This window comes from Belonocnema kinseyi, chromosome 1, assembly GCF_010883055.1.
Source record: "Belonocnema kinseyi isolate 2016_QV_RU_SX_M_011 chromosome 1, B_treatae_v1, whole genome shotgun sequence".
Classification (NCBI taxonomy): domain Eukaryota; kingdom Metazoa; phylum Arthropoda; class Insecta; order Hymenoptera; family Cynipidae; genus Belonocnema; species Belonocnema kinseyi.
Window position 1 is genome coordinate 90,916,754 of NC_046657.1, and position 12,409 is coordinate 90,929,162.

General features: G+C 33.5%; 1 protein-coding gene across 1 annotated transcript in view; it reads right to left on the reverse strand.

Annotated features, from left to right (window-relative positions):
* Positions 1 to 12,409, reverse strand: part of LOC117182709 (matrix metalloproteinase-2) — a 287,764-nt gene that overhangs the window by 26,206 nt on the left and 249,149 nt on the right. Inside the window, exon 7 of the mRNA XM_033375817.1 lies at positions 4,381 to 4,539. Within this exon, the coding sequence (XP_033231708.1) occupies positions 4,381 to 4,539 (159 nt within the window). The remainder of the gene's footprint in view (positions 1 to 4,380; positions 4,540 to 12,409) is intronic.

The window sequence follows — 12,409 nt, forward strand, 5'->3', positions numbered from 1 at the left end:
ATATATCTTTTGAAAATTAAAATTCGAAAATTTTTTCTAAAGCCTCCAGGGGACTTCGTTTTCGCACGAAAAAATTTTATGTGCCCTTATTGCATCCGGACTATAGACATGGTACTGGAATGAAGAAATTGCAATACATGTATTGTAAGTGTTGTAAATCGTGAAGTCACCGTCCAGCATTTCAATACATCGAGGCGTCCTAACGGTAGGGTGCCAACGCACGCGACACGACTTGACGGTACTTAACCAAAAAAAAAAGCAATAAAAAACTAACCAAGAAGTTAGCGCTAGAAAGTCTTGCTCGCGTAATTAAGCAAGATGAGGCTAGAAGTTGGCCAAAACTAAAAGGTGCTCACTCGCTTCATCAATTCATGAAAGTTCTATCTCGGGTGAGCAAAGCATGAAGGTTGCCACTTCTTGCGTTTAGATTATAAGCGAGAAGTGGCACCTTCATTCTTTACTCGCTCGAGATAGGACTTTAATGTTTTGATGGAGCGAGCGAGCATCTTCTAGTTTTGGCCAACTTCTAGCTCCGTCTTGTCGAATTTCGCGATATAAAACTTTCTAGTTCTTACTTCTTGGTTAGCTTTTTATTGTTTATATTTTTGGTTAAGTATCATCTAGTCGATCGGGTGCGTTGGCATCCTATCGTTAGGACGCCTCGACATGTATTAGAGGGTTTATAAGACGAAAATTATGCACAAGAAATTCATGGAATTAAAGGAATGTACGAAATTTATGGAATTTATAAAATTAAAGGAATTCAAGGAATTTACTGAAATCACGGAACTCACTGGATTTGTGCTATTCGCGTAATTCATAAGATATGTTATTCGCGGGTTTCATGGAATTCATGGACTCTGCGGGATTCATAAAATTCACAGAATTAATGAAATACACGAAATTGATGAAATTCACGGTATTCAATTAACTCAAGGATTTAACGGAATAAAAAGATTTCACGGAATTCAAGAAATTTAAGAAATTCACAATTTCACATAATTCAATAAATTAACATAATTCAAGGAATTCACGGGCTTTATGGAATTCAAGGAATTAATGGAATTCGTGAAAGTACATAAGATCCATGAATTCCGTGAATTCTGTGAGTTACATGAATTCCACGAATTACCTGAATTTAATTAATTTTTTAAATGTCGTGAATTCTGAGAATTCCGTGAATTCCATGAATTCTTTGAATCTTCTCAATTCCTTGAATCCCGTGCATTGCCTGCATTCTTTAAATTCCTTGAATTCCGTATATTTCATGAATTCCGTGTATTCCATAAATTCCGTGTATTCCATGAATTCCAGGTATTCCATGAATTACTTGAATTCCATGAAATCCATGAATTCCGGGTGTTATATGAATTCTTTGAATTCCGTAATTTCTTTGTAATACTTAATTTTTATGAATCCCATCAATTACATGAATGAGAAATGATTTACATATTTTGTTATTTTTCGCTTTAGCCGGTGTCCGAGTTACTGGCTACTGGTATTGTGAAATTCTAGTACATGTGAGGTGCGATACCAATGTCAGCATTTGGAAACTATAACACTTTGTATTGAAGCATTACCTTACGTTTAAGAAATAAACTTCTAATACATGCAGTGGAAGTTTCCAACAGAAATTTTTAACAGTGAATATTTTTTTAAGGTTTTGTCGACGCTGGCAGAAACATTTATGTCTTCATGCGGGTGCCTCTCCGTCGTTTACAGCCTATAACATCTTGATTATTTCAGATTTTTGTCTCAACTACTGTATAGATATCTATAAGTCGAACAGCATTCGAGAAAAAATATTTAGAACACGAAGAAAAAATTATACGTCCTAAGAATAACAACCTCCTAATTATGGGTTGTTATTACGTAAAAGGTAGGGGCGTCGGGCGGGTAGATTGGAGAAAAAAATAAATCTGAGGAGGTTGGATGAAAAAAAAAGATGAGGGAAATGAGCTGTTAATGACCATTATTTTGGGTTTGACTTGAAGTGGTTGATTTAAAAAGAATATGAAGGAATTTACTTACAACACCCGCAAAAGAAGGTTATATGCCAATTATTATGAAGCTAGTCAGCCAAACCGATCAGCAAAACAAAACCAAACAAAACCAGTGAAGTAGAAAAAAATTAATATCATAGTACAACATTTTAACTATGGTTTAAACCAATTTTCCCGTAAATCTTGTATCATGACATGGTTTTTTCGATGTAAGTTAAATCTTCTATAACGCTAAATTTCATTACAAAGAGTTCGGGTTTCTTTTATTGTTGAATATATAAATTGTTTAACCTTGCTTGAATCATCCCTCTGTTTTATGATAGGTGAAATACAACTTGGCTTTTTGCTCTTATCTAAGTTCTCATTATTCAAGTCATAAACAGATAGGTAGATCAGTTATTATATTATTGAAACTAGCTTTCAACTATATACGGAAATGAACACCACGTGCGAGGTTGGAAAAGGGGTGAAATGAAATGTGAATAAAATATAAAGAATGACCATACTTGGCCTCGCGGGAGTGGATTTATTCGCCCGGATGATTTCGTACACTGCAGAGGTTTGTTGGTTCCCGTGGGATTGCTACTGCCTTCTGTAGAATCTCAAAATTCTACCTCTCGTATCCTCACTTATTTATGTCCCTCTGACAAAATACTAGTCCGAAGGTGCCAATATTATTTCGAAAATAACTAAGATATGAGTAAAGCCAGTAAACATGAATTGTTATATAGAATTGAAAACAAAGAAAAAATATCGAGCCTTTTCAAATAACGAAATTCGGTATTACCCATGTCCTTAAGCAATCGGAAATCGATTCATTTCATGTTTAAATAAAAAGTATAGCACGTGGTTTTTGGAAGTCCCAAATTAAAAAATGCCCCAACGATTCGTTATTCAACCTAAGTCCTGAAGGGTTCATCTTAGTCTTAAAAAATTTTGGCGAATCTAGTGAACTAGGAGTTTAAAAAACTCAAGTACGCTCAAAATACTTACAATAAACGACAAAAATGTTGTGAAAATTGCAGTTTTTTTATCTGTAGCTTAATAATATGGCAATACACTCTAAATTACGTTATTGAAACAAAAACTTAAATGGTATGGTGTTGTGCCCTTCAAAAATAGGAACCATTTCCAAAAATTGCGGCAGAATCAAGAGTACCAATCCCATTCTCGGGGTCAAAAAATCGATTTTTTTATTATCTTATTCGGACCTATAACTCTTTAAGAACATTCTCTGAAAATTTTAAGTCGAAATTCGAAATACTCTTGGAGTTCTAGCCGATGGACGGTAGACGCATCAGACGGAGCTGAGAGCGCGGGCGCCGTATGGACTCGACGCGCAGGTACACGGTTCCCAGTGGGCACAAAATTTGGCGACGTCTTTACGACATCGTGACGACATTTTTACGATAACTTTACGACATCCTATGTCCATGTCGTTAAGGTGTCTTTACGATATCGTAAATAAGTCGTATGATCTGACGATGTCTTTACGACACCGTAAAGACACCGAAACGCCATGGACATAGGATGTCGTAAAGTTATCGTCAAAAATGTCGTAACGATGTCGTAAAGATGTCGCCAAATTTTGTGCCCACTGGGTTACCTCGCAGTAATTCGGTCCCCCTCGGCTTACTATGTGACTACCTGTTTGAAGAGTCAGAAGGGATTTTGTATGGAACTGGCATAGCTGATTGAAGGTGAGTAGGTTTTATACACGAAAAAATTGCTTTAAAAGACTTAAACTCATTTTTCTCAAAACATTGTTTTTACGATTGGCGGGAATTGTAACTCAAAAACTATTCAATCGATCGGTCTGAAATTTGAATATGTTTTTCTATACAGAAATAGCTATAACTTAGACTATTATGAAGAAGATTAATAAACATCTTCTTAAATTTTCATCTTGATTTTCAACAGAAAAATTTGGATTTTTGAAAAATAAATTCAAAGGTCCGCCATTCTGTAAATTTTTCCTCGAAATAAATGATCATAGTCGATTTCCTAGCTAAACATGTATTCTTTCTAATGCGGTTTGATTGTTTGGTTTCAGACGTTTTAGTGACTTGCAAACATGCCCGTAATAAAAAAGAGGACTTTTCATTGACCGCAAGAAACAGCTATAAAATGTTGATAAAAAAATTATGTGAAAATTTTTCTTGTTTTTTAAGTTTTAAATTACATGTATGAAAATATCCAAATCTCAGAAGTCGATTTTTGTTTATTTACCAGTCCATTAAAAATCGCAAAAAATAGAAATCGAGAATGCGGGGCAGGGTGTAGCCTTTATATATTTATACTTTTCAAATGATAATGCCGCCAAATATAATACCATGCAGAACCTTAAGTACCAAGATTTTTTATTATATACACTTACCATACATTTGTTGAATTCCATTTCTGTCATCTTCTGGCAACTTATAGTTTGAAGTGATACCTTGATACCAAGGATACATCAGCGCTCCTCGAACTGAACTGTGAGACAATCCAAGCGAATGACCGAATTCATGAGCAGCCACAGCAAAAAGACTGGTTCCTGAAAAGTAAAAAAATGTATCAAATAAAATAAAGATCTTACTGCAATTTTGTGGTAAATCAAAATTTAACGACTAATAACCATTCATCAACGAAAATCTCAATCTATTAGGATTTTCAAATACCTGCTTTAGATTTTAAAAGAGAATTTATTGAGAAAGGGTGGATGAAGGTCTAAAAAAAGGAACAGAAATAGTAGAGAAAACTCGATATGAGATAAAAATGTTGGAGAACTATGAAGTTTGATGGTGAACAGACAAAGAAAAAAATATAGAAATTTTAAGGCATATATAGACGTAGAAAAAAGACGTATAGAGGTAGAAAATTTTAAATATTTCAGAAAATATAATCGAAGAATTGAAAATATATGCGAATGGCCTTAACGGAGTATATAGATTAAAGTTAGGATAGACAAAAATAATATCGTAAGATTCTCCTGCTATCGATGTAAGAACAACATATATAAGAATAGGGGATCATATAACAATTTTGGATGATAAGGGTTGAACTTAGACTTGATATCTTCAGAAAAAAACTACAAAATTGAGAGAGAGAAAATAAAATTTGAAAGAAACTATAATAAAAATAAAACAGGAACTATCTAGGCATCGGCTGAACATATATAAATAAGTTTTCTTTGATCAAAGTACTGATGTTTTAAATTTATTTTCATAATATTTCATTTTAATAATAGAGAATTTTTTTATTTGGATGGACAGCCCCCTCCCTTTTGACCCGTTGATATCTTCAAAGTATATTTTGCAAGATATATATTTGCGTACGAATAGAATTGGCCGCTCCGTAAATATTATGATTTGTATGCGTTAATTTATTTACGAAAATATTGTATATGTTTACCTTTATTTTCATTGAAACATTGTAAAATTGATATCAACAATATATTCGAGTACCCTTGAATATAATAATTAAATACACTTTAACCTTATTGTATCTTCAATACATCTGAATTAGGTATACATTTTTGCGTTCTTTGGGATCATAAAAATGATTTAAAATCAGATCCTTTTTGTGTGGGATTTCATAGACTTTCCAAAATCAGCAAATAAAGAAAATAAACCTTTTTTACTTTATAATGTGAACATAGTGAAAAAGTTGAAGAGAAGTCGTTAAGGAATTAAAAAAATAATATACTTTTTGTTTAAAACCTGCATAAAAAATGGCAACTTTTTTATGCCTGTAGAGTTAACGCAAAATGCGTAGTTGACTTAAAAGAAATCGGGGTAAAAAACTGTCGCACACTCGCAGTACGCGGTTCACTGATTCACCGTTTGGGATTAGACGATTGCGCTTTATTTCCTCCCACGCCGGAAGAAACGCAGATCCTGCGAAAGGAAATTAAATTACGTCAGAGGGTAAGATTTACTTCAAATTACAAAAATTTGAGACAAATATTTTTGATTTAACGTGCGATCCATTATTTAACAGACATAACAAAATATCCTTTTACAATCTCATTACGCATCAGGGAAGATGTTAGATTTATGAAAAATTTGACCCCACCCTCTTCCCTTTTTTTTGAAATTTCTCTATGCCTCTATTGTATGTATGCATGTATATGTGCATGTATGCATGTATGTATGTATGCCAACTTTGAGCATGAAACTTTGAAACAAATCAGTCTGTTAGATTGGCCTTTGGCACACTCTTTTAGTGTAAAAAACTGAAGGTCAAGTTTGTTAACCAGCTATTTTGGATAAAAATTCAAAAAGTGAACGCATTTTGAAAATTTTTGAGAATACTTTTTTTCGAAATTCAAAAATTCTCTGTACGGTTATTCGTAGTACTTGAAAAGGCGAACATTGTCTCTTATGACTTTTTCCGATAAAAAAATTACCACGTTATAGCACTTACAAAATTAAAAAAAGGACGAAAATGAAAAATTTAAGCTAAATGACGCACGATGTGAAATAATGTAATAAAACAAAAACGTTATCTGTTGAAAGCCCTACATGATTATCATAACAACTTTTGAATTTGGTCAAAAAATGGAAAATTCCAATTTTGACGGATCAAAAAATAATTAAAAATAGAAAAATTAAATTTTCAGACAAACGACACAAGCTACGAAAAAAATAAAGAGGCAAGATTTGTTCACCAAAAAAATATCTATAAATTTTTTATTAATCATTTTTTGATAGAATGCTTAGTCTTTGTTACAATCGTGGAAAATAACATAGGTGATAAAGAATTCAATCTTTGGAAAACCGATGCAAGCTATGAAAACATAAATTAAAAAAATTGTGCATTCAAAAAAGATCTGCAAATTTGTAATAAGCTTTTGTTATAGAAATACATTCAAAATGAAAAGAAAATAAGATTTTGGAAAAGCAGCACAAGCTACAAGACTATTTTAACTAATAAAATTTTTCGTCTAAATTATATCTAAAAATGTTCTTCGAGCCAATTTACGCTACGATGCGTATTTTTGGTTTAAATTGTAAAAAATAACATTGATAATAAACAAAATAAATTTATGAAAAAACGGCACAAGTTGCAATAAAATGTTAAATAACAAAATTATTTTTGTATATGATGTGCAAATATTAAAAGTAATTTAGTAATTATGACTTAATGAATGAAGTTATCCTAAGTAATTAAAGTCAAATCGAGTGCGAAGCGTACGTGATAAGAATGTGTTCGTCAAAGCCGAAGGAGCTTCAAAAACAGAGATTTCACAATCATCAAATTACAGTGTTTGATTTTTTGACTTTTTATTTTTAAATTCCTGAGTACAAATGTGAGCGAAATATAAAGACCAAGTGCGAATCGCGAAACCCAAAAGTCGCGCGCCCTAGGCGCGCTCAAACTTGCGAGCGAAGCGATCTGCGTGCGATGAGAATGTTTATGAAATATATCCCTTTAATTTTTGTATTTACCCAATCTTACCGTATATGTAAGTTTATGAATGTTTTTTTGTAATGCACTGCATAATATTCTCTTTGATTCTTGCTACTTTCAAATTCTTTCTTTTAATTCTTTTTCGTTGTCAAGTACTACCTATATTACCTACTTGCATGTATTTCTATTCGTGGCAACCCAGGTACTTTTGATTGTCGAGAATTTGCACTACTTACGGAATCGAGGTGATTTCGATACCACAAATATACCTAAGAGAACGCACGCGAGAATACAAAATAAAACGATCTTCTGTTTTGATTTCTCTATAGATTTTCAGCAATATTACCTATATCTAATTCAGGAGGTCTCGATCAAGAAACAATACGCCCGAAACAGAAATTATATTGAGTTTTTTTGTTGAAATAGTATACTGCTCATATAATTTTTTACGTTTATTGGGAAAGAAAAAGAAAAAAAGCAACACTTGAGAAAGGTTGAAAAAGTATGGGCAGGCAATGGTTATCTTATCAAAGGTTGAATTTTTAACAAACCAGCTTAAGCTCGAAGACAAGTTTTCTCGTTGCAACTTCGAGGTGCTGATATTACACTTAAAATTTAGCTCCAATTTCGCCTGCAGTTTGTTTTTAAATCACAATGAATAACATAATCAATTCAACATAATTGAATAATTATTATTAGATATGTAGCATAATTTTACCGAGATGTGCAGTAATTGAAAGAAACTGATCTGTTTTGAATTAATACCTTTACATTTTAGTTAACGTTAATTTCTTTGCATTAAAAATTCGATTAATTATTTTATGTGACGTAGACATGATTTACGTATTTCATTAGCCTTTTTTTAGTTCTGAAAGTAGCCGTTTACACAACAGGAGAAGCGACAACGAATCCGCACGTGCGCAGTGCAATGATGAGTCGAAAATACTTCTAGGAGTATTATGAGCTTCTAATCGCACTCTGCATATGCGCTTTTGTAGTTACCCTGTGCCATTATGGCCGCGTCAACCTTAACTCAAACGTCAGGCGTGATATAAACTTGTAAATTTAAAGGCCTTCCTGGAATAAGCCAAAATAAATTAAGTATATCTTTGTTACATAAAGTATCGTCTAAAACAAGGAGGCAAACGTCTTTTTATCCTCCTAAATACACAATATGCTAATATGAGGCCAACCCTGTGTGCAGTAATTTCTAGTGTTGCAGAGATTCACTGGCATCTTAACCATTAATCTGACACCCTCCCGCATTTCGGGGTAAACCGCCAACGAGACGAGCATCATAGTAGCCTCCTGGTTAATTATCGGGAGTGACCAATAATTGGACCTCTTCTTGGTGGCAGGCGGCCAAAACTCTGACATTCAAGAACGCTGCCAACATTCTCTTCCTGCGGACGTAGCATTCACTATTATGTTGACATTGGCATTCTCCAAAATGTATGGATGCATTTCAGTTTCACTTATCAATTTCAAAGATTAACCGCTTATTATTGTTATATATAGCTATGTCTAAAATATCACAATATTACGTTACTGTGGCAACTAGTTCCAATTGGTTGAAGTTCTTTTACGAAATTGCATCTAGTTTCATAAACTACCAAATAAATGAGAGTTAGTTTAATCCACCGGAAGAAATTTTCACATATATTTTGTGCGTGGTCCTTTTTCAATAGACTGTATACTATTAATGTTTATCCTCCAAATTAAAAGTTACAGCTACGAATCTTGGGAGTCCGGATCATGCCAAACCCTCCCGAGTTGAAATTTAGGCCCCACTTTGAAGCCGTAACTTCTATCTTAGTAGGCGCTGGAGGCTGTAAAGTAGGTTCTAATTAAGCAGCGATTTCAATGTAATTTAGACCCTACTTTGACGCTGAAAATTTCGAAAATCAGCCGTTTTACACGTTTAGAGTCAAAGTAGGGTATGTATTTAAAACAAATTAGACCATCTTTTAAAGCTCAAACTACTACTGTAGGACTTCTGGCACCAAAGCAGGTTCTCTATAATCTCACACCAATATGGATAAATAAAAATAAGATTTGTTATTTGTTGGAAAAAATAATATAATATCTGTGATATAAATGTCAAGGATATTCGCTATTATTTTTGGACATATTATTAGTAGAATTTTTCGATTATGACGCTAAAGCATAGTCGAGGGGCAGTGCACTAAGTATTCCGGGAGTCAGATAGCCGACTACTGCCAAACTACTTAATCCTCCGTTTGGCACATGGGTCCAGTCAGACCTTTTGCGATTTAACTTGCTTCTTTAGTAATCTTCTGATTGAGCTAGCGACTTGAAACTCCCTAACTTTTCCTAGAATTTCATTTGCTATCATTAAAAAACAAAATTGGAAGGAAGATTTTCATATTTCCATACATTTGTATGCATATATACGGGGGTCTAGCCAGACTCCATGTGCCAAACCGAAGGTTATCGGAGCATGTGCCAAACGCAGGGTTAAGGGGGGAATGGGGGATAATGCATGAAAAAACGCTTTTTTTATGAATTTTTTTTAGAGATCCGGTTAAAGTAAATGTATTTAAATATTTTGCATGTTACACAGTATTATTTTAAAAATAATTTGTAATTTTTTATGGAAAAATAACGTGTAATAAGCCAGTGATAGAGCAATTTCGAGTAGGCTTCTTGAAAAAGATGATTTGCGGTTCCAGCGATATCTCAACGTAGATTTATCGGAAATCAAAAGAGTTGCAAAATTTAGTTTATTAAGTTTGAGAAGGATCGGTTCAGTAGTTTTTGTAAAATCGCTTTTTTTAACGATTTCAGCTCCTTCTTTTTTCCATGACACTGTGCAAACTTCACGGACGTAGAAAGTGTAGAGAAAATTGATAAGAATTACATTATTTTTATGGTATTTTTCATGTTTTTCTGGCATCTTCCTATATTTTTGAGCGCAGCTGCAGTCTTTGCGGAGGGTCGGCTTTAAATCTATAAGTTCGAGAATTCTGCTCCGATTGACTTAAAATCTTTACACAATATTTTTTGAATATTTTACAACAAAAAAACAAAAACAAAAAATTTTTTGCAAGTGCTTATCCCCCATTCCCTCCTTAACGAGACTGACAGATTACTACAAAGACCGATTAAGTTACTACTCCCTGATCACTGTGGCTACTTCTTATAATGCTGAAAAATACTTAAGACTTTGGGAAATCCTACCATTACCGAAAAGCCACCACTCGCCACGGGCGACTTTCGTTTGTCTCTTTTCGACTGAATTATAAACAAATGAGAGTGAGAGAGAGAGAGAGAGTAATTCGATAGAGAATAATTGAGAAAATAATTGTTAATTTTATCATATTTTACTTCATTTTTTGAAGAAGAGAAGTATAGCATTATATTCATAATATTATTAGGTAGAAAAATGCAGACGTTATATTCATAATAATATGAAGAAAAATGCAGATATTTCATCTTAAGTTGAAAAGAACAGGTAAACCATGAATGCTTCCCTTGATTTTGTATCTGGGATGTTTTATCATTTTTTTGATCAAATACAAAATTTTCGTTGGAGCCGCGTTTGAAGGATATCTATTTTTAATTTCGAAAAATCAAAATACCCAGTTTTTCTCGGAAATAAAGCAAAATATGAAAAAAGTTAGGATAGTAAAATTGTTCCTTGGAAAAATTGCTACAAAAAGTTTTCCTTAATAATGTTTATTCTCACTTCGTTTCATTGAAAATCTTGATTCTTTTATTTTAAGAAGTAAACATTCGTTGTCCTCTTTTATACCATAGACACAATCAGAACAGACAACATTCTGTTCTTCGAATTATCTGAAGACAGTTTATAATTTTTCAAATTGTTTTCAGCTAGTTCTCAGTGTTCTGGTTTTTTCTTGAGAACTATGAAAATTGGTTATTTTTGCCAGAGCCAAATTTTTTTAGAGAAATCATCAAGTTTTTAACGCCAATAGAAAATTGAACGCTAATTGCTCGATAATTCTTTCTTTCATAAAATTCCAATGCAGCGACGAACGCAACCGACTTTCAATGAAAACTATGCACAACAAATTTTTCCTCCGTTTGTGCAGGCAGTTCAATTTACGTATCCTTAAACGAAATAAAGTCGATGACTTTTTTTTTTAGAGATTTTGTAAGTGTCCTGGATTTCGACCCGACCCACCTGGTAACCCGAAAGAAATTCAACATTTGGGCTTCGAATCTGCTTCCATGATACATTACATTAATTTAATGACAAAGAGTAATTAACAATTAAAAAATCTCAGGCAACAGTCTATACTCTATAGATCTATGCAAATGCTTGTGCAAATGCGAGGTCTCAACTGGCTAAGTATCTTGTGTACGTCTCCGTGAGCATATCCGAACTTAACCAGACTGCTGAGACGGCTGGGACCACTGGCTCGGTTTCCTCTCGGGTTTCCCAAATACTTCCAATACTGCTTACTACTCGACTACTCGTGACTATTAGTCCAGTCAATGAAGGATTTGAAAAAAAAATTCGTAAATGTAGCATTTCTTTCGCAGATACGTTGGCAATGGCTTTATAAAGATATTGTGAAAAGTCCCCAAACATACGTGTACGGCAAAGTTCCAAAATTCTGGAAAGTGTTAAACAATAACATGTTTTTTAAAATTACTCGAGAACTGTTGATTTTAGATCGAATATGGTGATGTGAAAAAATGTTCATAATTTTATAGGGCATAAAAAAGGTTCTATCTATTGTGGACGTATTGTCAACGGCTGCGCTATTAAATTGGATTAGCTGCACAATTCTTCTATTTCTGAACAAATAAAATCTCCAATATCCTGGAAAAACGTCGGAAATATATCAGGCGATTTGTACTGGAGCAAATGCGGGTTCCTGTTGACAAAAAAAACGACTAAGTCATTTGCATGACAAACAATCAGTATAAAATGAGCTCAACTTCAGTGTACAATTTGATGTGTTTAAGGGGATGCTTTTGAGATGAAACTTCTTGTAAGTGTTCCTCCATTTTCATACAAT